Here is a 15496-nt window from a genome sequence, read left to right on the forward strand (position 1 = left end):
TATTTATGCAATAGCTACTAGCTCAAAAAACAAGACAGATTATTGTGAAAATAAACAAGAAAGAAAGCACATTGGCATGACCAATATAATTTTTCACATTCTGCTGTTTGCTTATACCTGTTTGGTATTTGTGGCAGCTAGGTAATTTTGTGGAACCCAACTATATTTGCAGAGCTGCAGCATTTAAAAGTAGGCCTTATTTTTGCACTGGACATGGTGACAAAATTTAAAATATTTTTAGTACTGAGACTTTTTATATCAATCTTATTAACGTCTACTGCGTTTTACATAGTTACACATGATCCTACAGTTTTTACAATGCTGATAAGTGGCTACCCATCCTCTGCCTGGGAAGTGGTCTGTACAGTTGTATCACCCAAACAGTTTAATAAGACTAAAAATGCTGTAGAAAAGTCACTGTCTAAATGGATACCATGCGAAAATACAGCTTCAAGATCCAGTTAAAAAGAAGCTGGGCACCAGTGTCATGGGAATCTCATTTTTGGTACCTGAAGATGGCACTACATCCACAGGGAACAAACACACCACACTGCTTTTGTAGGGCCAGGTTTTTGAGTGGAAGTGCTGAGACACCTGGTAAGTGTTGCCTGTAGATTGTAAAATTCATGTTTCTCACAAGTGAAATGGGCTAGAAAAGACAGCAGAATGAAATTCTAGCATTCTGGAAATAATGCACAATTGAATGCATCAAATGATATTATGTCATTGTATTATTGTTGTTCTCCTCCCGTGACAAATCCTGGCTGAGTGAGCAACTACATTTTTTGGTAGTTTTAGGATCTTCATTAATTTATTACTTGTATTTATTTGTCCTTTTTTTTTTCTCTCCCAGTTTTGTTAAATAATTTGTATAATCAAAAGTGATTATGAGTCACAAGTAAGTGAAATCTCCTATATTTGCTATTCATAGATATTGTCATATGAGGAACACAGTTACTCAACAATGTTATGCATAAAATGAAATTCTCCTCCCACTGCCTATTAAAAATATCATGAAAACAACCAACAGATATTTTCTGAAAGTACTGTGATATTCAGAAAGGTTAAATCAGCACAGAAAAAACCATAGCAAATCAATAAGAGCCGATAACAGCACTGATTTGTGAACAGAAAGTATAAACATAAATATTTTAACAACATATCATCCATCAAAAAAGTGTTTTTTCATACAATGTACATAAATTCTACTGTGTTATCACTGTTCTGGTAATGCAAACTAGATGAATGGAAATTGGATCAGCTTGTCTTGAAACTGCAATTTTTCTAAATCAGTTTTTCTTATTTGAAACTGCTCTTCTTCAAAGCACTTCTTTTCCCCTGATGGGGTGGAAAAAAATATGTGGAAGTGTGTTTTCCTCAGACCTTAGTAAAGACCACTGAATATGTATCTATATATTTCTACTGATTAATTTCAGGATACTTTCGCAGTTTAAAATATAATTGAGTAGTACTAGACTGTTGTTCAAGATGAAATAAAAGAAATTATCCATGAAATCCTTTTTATCTCAGTTTATGCCACAAATTCATGCATCTGAGAACATTTTTACAGGATTAGCCCAACAATAAGTGTTACTAAAAGTATGCAAACAAAGTGCTTGAATCTTCCATAATAGCACTTGCGTCTGAAATTCCCCCAGATGTAAGTAAGCAATTGAAAAGCCTCCTAAAATGACAGGCTGAACCATTGTGTAATATCTTCACAGCAGGGACTGGTTACCAGGAGATATGAATCTAGCTTTAGCATTTGGTTCATTATATTTAGTGTCTGCTCAAAGAATCAGCCCACTCACTTTGCAAAATCTCCGTAGGTCCTGTGCCCTAAGTCAATGGCCTTTCTAAAACTTCTGTTACCAAAAATACAACCAAGTTAAGCCAACACAGTTTAATGGTAAGTAGTACTATGGCTGTAGAGAAACATGACCAAAAGACTGTTTTTAGCCTTACAGAGGGCTCCTGCAGTCCAGCACCTAGAGTAAACTGGCTCTTGCTTGTCTTCTCTTAAAGGTTGTTAAACAATTAGTAGTTTGGAGTTTGCTAACTACTCAAAGGCAGCTTAAACATAGAGATATTTTCAATAAACAGTGTTCCCTGAACCTTAAATACTCAGATTTTTACTGTTCTATAGAACCTAGCAAGTTCAAAGACAATGTTTTGAGGGTTTTTTTTTTGTTTATCCATTTGAATAGGTAAGCGCAACAACCAATTCTGTGACATCCATCACGGACAGTACTCCTGGTTGTTACATTAGTTAGTCCTTGGACTCAATATCATTTACAGCCAATACACAGAGCAGAAAGCAGAACAGCATTTCTTTTAACACATTATCCACTATTACTTACTGTACAGGAAATCTTCCACTTGGAATTGAGAAGATGAAAGGTACAGTAATTTCATGACTATAAGGCGCACCCTTTTGACTAAAATTTTCTCCCGAACCCGGAAGTGCACCTTATAGTCTGGTGCGCCTTATATAACGTACAAAGTTGTGAAATTTACCAACCCGGAAGTGCGAGCCTGCAACATTCCTGAGCTGAGCAGAGCCCGCCCGGCGGTGGCATCAGGCCAGCGCCAGGCCGGGGCAAGCCTGGTGGCATCGGGGCAGAGCCGGCGTGGGGGGAAAAGCCCTGGGGGGGTGCGGGGCTCCCAACGCGGCACGGGGCACCCGGAGTGCCGGGGCGGCGTGGGGCTCCTGGAGCTGCACGGGGCTGCTGGAGCACCGGGGCAGCGCGGGGAGGGAGGAAGTGAGCTGCGGCAGCCCCGAACCTCCGCAAGTTGTGGCAGCCCTGAGCCCTGCCTCACCAGCCGGCGCCGGGGGCAGGTGGGAGTGCCAAGGCCAGCGGCACAGGGAGGGCACCTGGGGCTGCATTTAAAGGTTACACCAATCTGTGAAAAATGTTTGCAAATTGAGCACCTGCCAGTAATTCGTTACTTTGTTGCACACGGCACAGCTCCTCGCTGCAAAAAAAAAGTGCAAGCCGTGAGCCGAGCTGTGAGGGGCGGGGGTGCCATTGGGGCACCAAGCCATGAGGTGGGGCGGGAGCGGGCAGCCCCTGGCCAGCAGCAACCGCACAGGGAAAGAGGGAGCAGGCAGCGCCGAGCCACCCTGAGCCGCGGACAGTCCCGAGCTGCAGGCAGCCCCGAGCCGCTCCGAACCACCGCGAGCCATGGCGGCCCTGAGCTGCCCTGAACTGCAGCAAGCCTGAGGCGTGAGCCATGGCTGCCCCGAGCCCCGCCTTGCCAGCCGGGGACGGATGGGGATGCTGGGCCCTGCACATGGGGAGGGCACCTGGGGCTGTGTTTAAAGACTGTACCAGTCTGTGAAAAATGTTTGCAAATTGAGCACCTGCCAGTAAACTCCATGATCACGGGATTCCATTACTAATTAGTTCCTTTGTTGCGTGCGGCACGGATCTTTGCGGCAAAAAAAAAGTGTGCCTTATAGTCCGGTGCGCCTTATATAATGTACAAAGTTGCGAAATTTGCCGACTCCCAGAGGTGCACCTTATAGTCTGGTGCGCCTTGTGGTCGTGAAATTACTGTATATGCCCAGATAATCTATGAGGCCAAAAACATAATCACTGAAATCATAATCATTTGAAATCAGCATACTGATTTCAAAGAATGGTAGTTATGTTGTTCCCTAAGTTCTGAATTTTCTACCTAAACAGATTTTTTTTTTCCTTTCTCATTGTTATCATGCAAACCTTGCACACAAGGTGGCACCACATTTGTCTCTGATTTGCAATTGAAAAGATCTGAAAACGGCATTTGATCTTCTCAGATGAAAAGCATTTTTTAAAATGGTACCTGAAAATGGGGATGGACAATACTGAAATTTCACATCTTATCTCTCCTTACTGTCCCTTGGAGAAAGTGCACCTGGTCTAACCATCATCACCCTAGTGATGATGGCTAGATATTTTTATATAACCTGTCTCCAATAAAACAGAAAAAGTTCATATTTCTTCTTTTACCGCAAGTCCAGTACAATTCCAGTTCTGGTCTTCCGTTAGAGAAGCATACCATATTCCTGCACTTAAATTTTTTAAACTTATTAATTGCTAATTGAAAGCTAACTTAAAACTAAGAATCTTTAAACCATACTTCCATTAGGGAATTGCTGAAATGATGAAAAGAATTTAAGATGCTGTAACTCACTCTTGGTCCATTGAAAGATCACAGGTTAGAAAAACTGGTACACTACTGCTACTCTATTTCAGGACTAGGAATAACATAGAGAATTCATCGATTATATGGCACTCATATACTGCTTCCATCGTGTGCCAACTCATATAAAATTAGTAACTATCCAGCAAGGTAGGTGCTGCACTGAATTTGGAAATCAGGAGATTTTTTTCCATCTGAAAATTGGTTTTGGCACCACAGCAAACAGAAACTAGTATCAGTTTATCTAAAGCAAGCTTCTGAGGCTGACAGTCGTTATCAATACTGCAGGTCATAGTACAAAAATAAAATTAAATGATCACACTCAGTTGATCTGTACAGAGTTCATGGAAATTATAGAACAAGATAATCTTAAAGCATAAAAGAGGGGAACACAGTCTTGGACATCAAGTCAAACAAGAAATCCCCACACAGCTTAACTGCTAGATAGAAAAAGTTTTCAAGCAGAAGATAATAGCATTAAGTCATAACTGATTTCTCCATTTTATGTAGTAGAGCCAGGGATATGTTCCTGTCAACCAGTGACCCATGTATTCCAGTCTTGATGTTATGTGTAAAAGCAGGTGCTATGATAATTCAAATAGTCCTTTTGACAAAATAGTTAACAGGCTTCAGGTGAGAACAGAATATGGCCTCTGTCAACTATGGGTGTGTAAGCTTTACTTAAGGATGACTTTCCAAATTCCACCGAATAAACTTACATATTCAACTTTCTCCTTCCCTTGTGGACCAGTGTAAAACACTTTGGAGGTGGGAATTAGACTGCTGAGAGGTGTGACAGGAGGTAGATACAGTAGTTTCACGAATACAAGCCGCACGGATTATAAGCCGCACTTCCGGTGCCTCGACAATGTTGCTGTCTTTGTCAATAGATAAGCCGCACCCCGAATATTAGCCGCACATTCGTTCGTCGCGAGAATCCGTGCGCAGCTTTCACAAATTGGCCAATTAGTAACAGGATCGCGGCATAGCGGGCTTTACTGGCTCGGGGCGGGGCCAGGCAGGCTCGGCCCGTTCATGGTTGCCGACGGGGCCGGGTAGCCCAGCTAAGCGCCACGGCTCGGCGGGGCTGGCCGGGTGGTGCTGCCGCCGCCGCCGGGCTCGCTGGCCCCCCTCTCCCGTCAGCACCGCCCCGCTGCTGCGTTCCCTAGCCCTGCCGGCGGGCTGCCGCCGCCGCCGGGCTCGCTGGCCCCCCTCTCCCGTCAGCACCGCCCCGCTGCTGCGTTCCCTAGCCCTGCCGGCGGGCTGCCGCCGCCGCCGCCGGGCTCGCTGGCCCCCCTCTCCCATCAAGACCGCCCCGCTGCCGCGTTCCCTAGCCCTGCCGGCGGGCTGCCGCCGCCGCCGGGCTCGCTGGCCCCCCTCTCCCGTCAGCACCGCCCCGCTGCCGCGTTCCCTAGCCCTGCCGGCGGGCTGCCGCCGCCGCCGGGCTCGCTGGCCCCCCTCTCCCGTCAGCACCGCCCCGCTGCTGCGTTCCCTAGCCCTGCCGGCGGGCTGCCGCCGCCGCTGCCGGGCTCGCTGGCCCCCCTCTCCCATCAGCACCGCCCCGCTGCCGCGTTCCCTAGCCCTGCCGGCGGGCTGCCGCCGCCGCCGGGCTCGCTGGCCCCCCTCTCCCGTCAGCACCGCCCCGCTGCCGCGTTCCCTAGCCCTGCCGGCGGGCTGCCGCCGCCCGGCTCGGCGGCCGCGCCGCGTTCCCTAGCCCTGTCGGCGGGCTGCCGCCGCCCGGCTCGCCGGCCGCGCCGCGCCGCGTTCCCTAGCCCTGCCTGCCGCTACCAGGCTCGCCGGCCGCCCCCTCCCGTCTGCACCGCCGCCGCGTTTCCTCGCCCTGGCCGGCACTGCAGGCCCCCGCACCGCCGGGCTCCCCCATGCTGCTGGCCCCGATTCTGCTGGGCTTCCCCCGCTGCCAGGCAGCCCCACCCGCCGGCCTTCCTGCTTCTGCCATGCTCCCCTGCACTGCTAGCCCCAGTTCTCCCAGGCTCCCCCGCCCTACTGACCCGGCTCTGCCGCCCCCCTGCCCCGCCCTGCTGGCTCAGGTTCTGCCGCCCGCCCCCCACACTGCTGGCCCCGCCTCTGCCAGGCTTTCCCACCTCTGCCGGGGCCGGCCGGGCTCCAGCTTGGCTTGGGGCTGCCGCGGGCTCTCACTTCCGTGTTGGCAGCTTTTAGAATTTTGTTAATGTATTAGCCGCCCCGGAATATTAGCCGCACTTCCGGGTTTCCACCAAAATTTTGGTCAAATTGGTGCGGCTTGTATTCGTGAAATTACTGTATATTCTGATGCCCATGTTATGGCTAATATAATTTCTATAGGTTTTTACTGTGTGTATGATAGCTAGGAAATATATTTTAAAAAAAGGCCTCTGCAATTGGTATCTAAATAAATTTCTGATCTTTCTCTGGGAAAGAGTTGCATAGTTTCTTTGTAATACAGGTTTAAATATTTTCTTTTATCAGTTTTGTTTCTTTTCAGTTTACCTGAATATTGATTTACTTTCACTCCTTTTTGTAATATAAAATAAAAAAAAATGTGGATTTAATAATTTTTAATCTCAAATTTATATTGTTAACAGTTTATTCCTAATGCATCTTAGATATAAATACATTATTTGATTAATGACATACTGGAGCAATCACTAATAAATAGAAAAACATCAATTCTCCTGGAAAATTGAATTTTATAGGCCTGAGGAAAACAAGCTCTAAAATAATCTTTATCTCTAAAGATAATTCAAATATTTTGTCCTGAAAGTATTTGAAAACCAATTCGAAAGTCAGGCATCACTCTGTGTGCATGGATAAAGTCCTGTGATTTACCTGCACTGCCCAGAGGTAGTCCAGACGCAGTTTCAAGTCCACCTGTCTTGAATGCAGTGCTAAAGCACAAGAAAATAGCAAAATAGCTAGTATTGGTTCATAGCCACGTGTGTAAAAGGAGCCGCTCCTTAAAAATAAGAAGAAAATGAATGGGTTATTCCAGGTCTTATACTTAACACTGCATATTTTTCATATCAGATCCTTAGTTAAGAACACATGGGTACCTCCTAACCACGAGCTTTTTCTGAAAAGGTTCATCTGGGCAGGGAGATGGGTGATAGTACATCTGATCGCTGCATCACACCAACATGTAACTTCTTGAGCATTTTCAGATGCTACGCATTATTGTAACTTGTGTGTATATTTTTAATTAGGAAATATAAAAATATGGAAGTGATCAAAAGCTTAATTGAAATCGGGACTGGTTGAGGGCTGCTGAAATGTTACATTTTTAACTGTGTTTTTCTGTTGCATAAGATAGACTGCAGTGTGTTCAGCTGGGGTGCATTAGCATAGAACTACACAACAATGGGGCAACAGTTGCCAGATCCCAAAAGCTGATCTCCTGTTGGTGCATGTTACTAGATCCTACAATTGCTGGGGAGAGAATGACTGATGTATTTCATATGCTCTACTGAGTCTACAGTGCTAGGGCAGCACTGAACACTAGAGAACAATTCAGACATAACTAGTCAATGTGTGACTATCTATAGCAAATTACCCATTGTTAAATTTTTCAAGATACCTACCCCACTGCTTTTCTGTAACCACTGAGTTCCAGAATAACTATGTACAAAATTGTAACAAAAAGCAGGAGAATCATTTTTGGCAAGGAAGATACACGTAGAAATATTGCCAAGGTGAGAGTCCCCACTACACAGGAAAGGAAAGCATAGTGGGCTGTGTCACATGGAAGTTCATTCATTGTTTTATTTGTTCCACCAGGAGAAATTATAACTATTGAGCTGCTGGAATTGGTATTCCAAACCCAAGGCATGCAGCCAACCTAGAAAAGACAGGAGAGGTGAGAAGGGGAGAAAGTTAAATGTGAAATAAACAGAAATGTAGTTGTTATGGAGGCTGACTGTAGTTCATTTCTAATTGGTAAAAATATGGCTGTGGAGTTCCCACTCAGCTCAATGATGTATAAATCTCCTTTTCCTGCAATGCTCCACTGAGTTTTACGGGAGAGAAACAGTTTGTTAATTAGATGCCAATAAGGGCAACCAACTGAAGTGTGGGCTTAGTTGAATAGTTTCCCACTCAGTGCTCAAACCAAAGAGATTATCAAACCAGGATATTCCTACAAAATTAAGGAACTTCAGTTAACATTTTATGTAGCCATGCAGGTGAAAAAGGTTCTTGTACAGAGCACAGAAATAAATATTTATTTTATTGACTATGTGAATCACATAAACTTCAATTACTTAAATAAAAAAGTATAACATATTTTGAGTGAAAAACTAAACATAATATCTTTTTTCTATCTCACAACAAATTCTGCTGTCACATATGTTTCAAATACAAGGACTCATCTTTAATTACCCCTGTCATTTCAGTTATCCAAGGAGTTCCATTTCCTTCTTACACTGGGAAATAAAAAGTTTCAGTGTATTTCTTACGGGACATTTGGGGAAATCTAACCTTCTTTTCCTAAAGACAATGTCATGTACATATCTCAGAGCTGTTACCCAAGGAAGAGAGGAATTTCTGGCAAATAGTGCAAGTCCCTAGAGCTCCAGTTTTAACTGCAGTCCAACCTTCACCCCTTACAAAGGAAAAGGATAAGAGTTAGTAAGGGAGAGTGGGATGGTAGTGTGAAATTGATTTAACAGACACCATCACATAAGCTCTGCCCTGTACTTAAGCATCTCTTTTGAAGTGCTTTATAAGACCTTTATATTTCATCCCAACTACTTACAATTAAATTTTATAGCACGCTGTAAAGTAACTGACTTCCTGAAGGGTGATTAAACCATGTGTTTTAGAGGGTGTTGTATTAACTAAGAAAGATGAGACATAATAAATAAAAAAAAATGGTTAAACTCATAATTGGTAACACTATGAAATGAGATTGAGAGTGGAATGAAAAATCCCTTTAATGGGATTTTGTTCAGTATCCTTAAAAATCCTTTCGTGCTAAATTCATCCAAAAACATACACATGCATGGGGGCTTCATCAGTGGTCTGCAATCCATACAGGAAGACATCATCTGTTGTACAATCAGTAGTGGAATCTCAACACCTATCTCTTCTGACAGATGAGAATTGTAGGGGCATTACTTTCAGGAACTAATAATTTCTACTGATTAAACATTTCTCCTTAGGTTACAAGTTATTTTTGTTCAGGAACGGGTAAAGTTATGTTCTAAATTGTAACTGAATGATCGCTGCTTTGTTGGAGGTCAGAACTTCTGGATTCCAATCTGTCTCCCGCTGTTGTTCAGCACTGACTTGGGGTTTATGATGTCTGTTTCTCATTCTACTATCTTTAAGTGCCAACAACGGCTCTTGTTTCATTTGGTCAAAGTAAGTGTCGGATCTGTAGAGGCTGAATCACAAAGGTTTTACCTGATCTAATCTCAATCCTGAAGTCAGATACGCAGAATTTGCTGAGAAGCTAGCCTGAAATCACTGCAAAGCTGTATGCATTTTGTGCTTATGACCACGTTAGGAACCATATATACATCTCTGTGCTATTAAGGCTGTGTGTTACTCACACAGATAATGTTCAGGAATTCCCAGAAATATCTCAACATCAGTAATTCTTGGTTCCTCTCAGGATATTGGAATCCAGAGAAAAGGGATCCTCTGCTCAGTCAGCTCATGAGGATAAGCTAGTTGTGTTCTCAGGGTAGGTACAGGGACGAGTGAATACACAAAACAAAATATGGGGCTCAGCATCTCAGCACTGAGAATTGCTCATGTCCTCTTAAATGGTCAGAATACATTATCAAATTTCTGCAGAGAGGCGTGATTTAAAACATTTGCCTGCTCAGCATTTCCAGTTGTGTTTCATGCGCTATTTTTGTGTGGATTCTTTCCTTTGAGTACCCTAACATTTTTAATTCATTAGCATTAGCAGCCAAAATGCTAAAATTGAGCACTAGGAATTTGTCAAGGCAGAAGTATTGAGTACACTTACTTCATCCAAGAGAACCTTTTTAGACATTACATGTGAATGGATCATATAAGTAACACACTGTAAGCATCTCTTCTTTTTACAAAAAACTGTCAATATTTTAAGATCTCTCTATCTTTTCTGATCTGCCTGGACTAAAAATATCCTCATTATTACACAGAAGTATGTTCTGTAAGTTGCCACATAGAAACAGCAATCTTGTTTTGACCCCATACCTTGTCTGTTACAAAATATTAGCCATTGAACTGGTAAGCAAGTTGAACACCTAAAAACAGATTTTCTGTAAAGTACATGACACCAGCAGTCTACATGATGCTAAGGTTTGACAGACAAATTTATATTGGTTTTGAATAGGCATTATCTGTGTAATTGTTAATAGTTTTGCTATTTCTAATTCAATACACTGTCTCAGGCCAATGAAAGTTCAAATTGCAGCAAAGGGGTTTAATTTAGAAGAAGCATGCTAGGCATGTATGAATAATAAAACAAGTAGGAATTAATCAGATGAGAATATGGTACGCGTTTAATGGATCTGCAGCAGATTGTTCTTTAAACAGAATGTGAACTTAAGTGAAACTTGATTCAAATACTCACCACACAGCCTTGAGCCACAGAGTATATTAAGATCACAATAAAAATACACAAAATGGTACGAATTTGTATTGTCAGGCACCCTGGAAAACACTAAGAAAGAAAAACAAAAAGATTTATAGATAAAATATTTAAATATTTTAAAGTGGGGTTGTAATTTTTTAGTAGTCTATGAAGAGAAGTGAATATGGGATACAGAAATTTCACCTGTACTGCAAATTACGAAGTTGCAGTGATTGCTGGGTAGTAACTGTTATTCACTTGTTAGTGTGTAGGCTTATTTTAATGTTAATTGCTGTTTTGAGGATAATAAATGTGAAATTACTATTGCTATATATTATTTCTCACTATAATTAAAACTCTTACAAATTTTAGTTATATGTCTGCTCAGTATGCAAATAATATTCTAGGATGGTATCTGATTTTGCTCTCATGGGGAAAATACCCAAAGCAACTTTTACCTTGCAAATTTTCATCTCCTTTGCCTTGCAAAATGTGATCCAAGAGAACTTAGTGTGATAGCATAGAATTTTGGAGTGGTATGTGTGTCTTCTGTCATAATAGGCAGGTTAAATGCCTGTAGGCAGGGTAGTTTTAATTATTGTGACTCATAAAAACATTGAATTTGTCAGTAGTAGAGAACAAAAATATCTGGTGAAATGGAGTCTTGTGAACATTTTGTTTATCTCCACTTTCACCCTAATTCTATTTATCACACTATTAAGTGTCAAGTTTTTTCTGCTGTGAAGCCTGTGACTGAATGTGAGACAGGAAGGGTAAGTCTGTCAGGCTGTGTACTTAGGCCAGTTCCAGTCATTCTGATCAACTCTGCTTCCAGGTAAAGCTGCTTTCCTTCCTTTCTCCTTGCACTAAGAATGTTTGGGGCATCTATCTTCTGGATATATCTTTCAGACCACAGGACTTCTTCTAGTGACTTAAGAGTCAAGAATTAAATCCAAGAAACAGTCAGATTTAAAGTGGGGACTGTCCTGTGTTCTTTAAAAGGAGGAAGTTCAGTTTTACCATGGTTGAATTTCACTTAGGGTCAAATGGAGCAAGCAAAAACCTGATTTTTGGATAAAAGTCAATAGTTTTGAAGAAAAGCTGTTCACTTCATGGGTAGCACTGGCCTCAAAAGCACAGTTTCCAGCAGCAGCAAAATAGTCATAGAGAGAGACTACTGTAGGCTTGTCAAAACAGAAATAATGCATTGAAATACATTCCCTTCCTTTCACATATGCAGAGACATTTTCCCTGGATGTGTGACCACGTTATTAAAAGTCTGAGGTAGTTATAAATGAATCAACTTAATATGGGCTGTGACACACCTGAATGCAGCAATTACAGGGAAAAAAAATAAAAGTGTGGTCTACAAATGTATTCTGGCTTCAGTATAGGCTAAGTCCATGTAAATGTAGGTGTGGAGCAATCAATATAATATCAAAAGGAGATCTGTATTATGGATCTGAGTTAATTTTCTATACCAGTGTAAGTATTAGCATCAGTAAAATAGGTATACCTAAGGTATATCACCTTTAATAAAACTGAGCATATTGTAGAACGAACAGCTCAGCTTATAGGAATCTGAGAAAAGCTGTGTCTCAAGGGAGAAGATACAGCAATGTCCAGAATTGGACTATGAAAAAAAGACAGACTATTTCTGCATTTGTTCATCACTATCATACAAATCCAATGGGAAGGGACCTCAAGGGGCTCAAAAGTACAGTCTGCCTTGACCCCCAGAGTCTCATGGCCATTTCTGCAGAGTCGGTTACTTCTCCTGTCTCATTGCAGGGAATTATTTCTTCTCAGGGCCTGGACTTTGCATTATCCATTCTGTATTTGTAAGGCCCATTCTGTCAACCTACCTAGGACCTTCTCAATAATCATCCTGCCAGCTGTTCTCACAAAATTGTAGTAATTTGAAAACTTGACATGAGTATACGCCACGTCCTTCTCCAGGCTGTTGATAAAAATGTCTGACAGGATAAAACTCAGCATAAATTCTGTAGTATCCCATTTATTAGGGATATCCAGGTAAAGTAAAACCATAAACTGCTATGCTATGAATGTGGTTATCCCCACAGTATTTTACCCATCAAATTGTCCGCTTAACTAGACCAGAAACCTATATATGAATGGGGTGGAACAGGTGTGGTTTTATCCTCATAAATAAAATACACAATAATTTTGTTTGAAGAAAAAAGAAATCCATTAATTCAGTTTGCAACCAAATAAGCTGTCTACTGCTTATTAAAGAAATAATACCCATGGTTTGAAGATAGTGCTGCATGGTTAATAGGGACAAAGCAAAATACAGATTCGAAGATTGCATGTCTCAATACATTGCACAGACAATCTTTTTGGTCTCTGTAGTACATACATGTTTTAAATGTTGACATGCTAGGCTATTGGGTTAAAATGGAACAAAACCCTTTAAAAGATAAGCTATGAGACAATTTGAATTAAAATTCTAAAACTAAGAAAATTTATACTTCTGACTTCAAGTCATTCTAAAATTGTATCTGCACTTTTATGATAGCATAGAATTTTGGACTTCATTTTCTTTGTATTCTTTTACTTGTGGAATTTTTATTAACTAAATAAGTAGTATCAGATTACCAAAATTCAAGGTAACTGGTATAGTAAAATATTATCAAAGTGATATTATGAGTACAGTGTTTAATGCTAAAGTATGGAGAAGCTGAGTCACTTGTGCAGTCTGAAGGAGCAAGTAAGTGCCATAAGACTGATTAAAATAGGGGAATGATTATTTTACAATTGTATGTCCATTATCCACAGCATATTTTTTTATTTATTATAAGACAAATTTTTGCCACAAAATTTTAAATTGTGATATTTTAAGGGTTTATATTTCTTTGTTTTTCTAATGCTGGATTCTGATGCTATAATCCTGTATAGTATTGAATCTCTGGAGGAACCTGGAATAAATACAAATTTTCTTGACTGACAAAACAGATGGAACACTTCTTATGTTCTCACTAGCCCCAGGGAAATGGTATAAAGAGCAGTTACTGCTACAAATTTCATCTGCATTTCTACCATCTATAGAGAGAAGAACAGATAATAAACTACTCTGCCCTAATTAAAGAGATCATCAAAATTACTCCCAAATAATTTTGTAAGTTCATGAAAAAAGGTTTTGTTCAGTACCTGATACTCTGCTAATATAATATTTATGTTTCCATGAAAACACATGCTTTTCTTCTGCCAAGGGGCACTTTTAAAAACTAAAATTAGTTTGTGCTAATCAGCAAAGCTGATTAATTGCGTAGGTGTTTTTTCTTGATATTTGTTGGAAAATAATAAATTTAGATTAATTCAATACAGATTTCTTTAATCAGAAAATTAGCCTGTATTTTGTATTTAATTAACCTGTATTTTTTAGCCTGTATTAGCCTGTATTTTTTGGAATACCTATTTCTCCCCTAAAACACCCAAACATCCTTCTGCATCATTACTGCTGTGAAAATATAATGCAGGAGAATTAATCATTACTGAAGGTTTTGAAAAGGCCAAGGATTGTGTGTGCAAAACATTGTGCTTTACTATCAAAACAGCTGCTGTTTTGGCAGGAAAAATTTTGAAAACAGAGGGGAAGTCAGCAGGACTTTACACCCAGATCAGCAAGAATGAAAGGGAGAACTTGTGTGCTCTGTAGTCAGAAAGGAGTCAAAGTCAGGTTAAAGCAGTTTATCTAAACACAGTATTTAGTGGTAGGTCTTCAGACTCTGTGAATCTGTGAAGCATACACTGATGGCTTAATATTTCAAAGGTCAAACATAGCATGGCCACCAAAAGGAAGAACAGTCACAAAATCTTAAATCACTTACTTGTACTCGTGTGACATGTAGATACATAATACAAGCCACTAGGAAGCATATGCAGAACACCAGGAGAACAAGAACTACGGTACTCCTAGAACCAAGACACAATGTAAGTAATGGAATGCAACTCAGTAATAGATGAGAACAAACTGTTCATCTCATCTTCTGTTAGAGTATTTTAAATAAATGGTGGAGGATGTTCTCCTCCACCTTGCTGTTATACTAACCATCACAGTGAAAATTTAGCAGTGATGTCCACTGCTCTCAAGACCATGAAATTAATAAATGGTCTTGTAAATGATCCCCACTCTGACCTCAGAAAAGAGGTTAAAGCACCTCAAAAATTCAAATATGTGGTAGTCAGGAGAGACACTTTCTAATTTCAGCATGATGACCCTTGTAAGGGGGGTGTGTAACTCAATTAGTTGGCCTTGGCAGTGGTGTTAACAGTTACCAGATGCTTTTTCTGTCTCATTTCTCTTTCTCAAAGATTCAAAAATCAGTGGTCATTCAATTCAGACACTTAGCATGTCAAATAAAATCAGACCAGACTGTCTTCTAATGAAACAGAAAAACTCCCTCCTTTTGAGTCTTCCTCAATGGTTAGACAAATCTTAAGTTTCACAAAGATGCTGTAATAATTTTTAAATGCTTAATCTTCCCTCTTCTGATCTATGAAAATAAGTTTGTTCTTAATGTGAAGAAGGGTACAAAACAGGAACTTTCTTTGGAAAACTTCTCTTGGAAAAGTACCTTAGGGATGTGAGCAAGCTGACAAAAATTAGTCCACCAATGTGGGTGCTCAGGGGCAGCCTGGCCCCATGCCAACCATGGAATCAGGGCTGTATGACAGCAGCATAACATCTTCTTTTCTAACTTGTAAGAACAAACCAGACAGCCC

The 15496-nt window shown here is 41.0% G+C and overlaps 1 protein-coding gene across 2 annotated transcripts in view; it reads right to left on the bottom strand.

The window, feature by feature from the left end:
* ADCY1 (adenylate cyclase 1) overlaps window positions 1-15496 on the bottom strand; it is a 153697-nt gene that overhangs the window by 16153 nt on the left and 122048 nt on the right. For both annotated transcript variants that reach the window (XM_033056283.1, XM_033056292.1), the window contains exons 11-14: window positions 14602-14686; window positions 10751-10840; window positions 7764-8020; window positions 7015-7141 (exon numbers count right to left, since the gene is read on the bottom strand). In XM_033056283.1, coding sequence (XP_032912174.1) covers window positions 7015-7141; window positions 7764-8020; window positions 10751-10840; window positions 14602-14686 — 559 coding nt within the window. The remainder of the gene's footprint in view (window positions 1-7014; window positions 7142-7763; window positions 8021-10750; window positions 10841-14601; window positions 14687-15496) is intronic.

Source organism: Catharus ustulatus, chromosome 1, assembly GCF_009819885.2.
Source record: "Catharus ustulatus isolate bCatUst1 chromosome 1, bCatUst1.pri.v2, whole genome shotgun sequence".
NCBI lineage: Eukaryota > Metazoa > Chordata > Aves > Passeriformes > Turdidae > Catharus > Catharus ustulatus.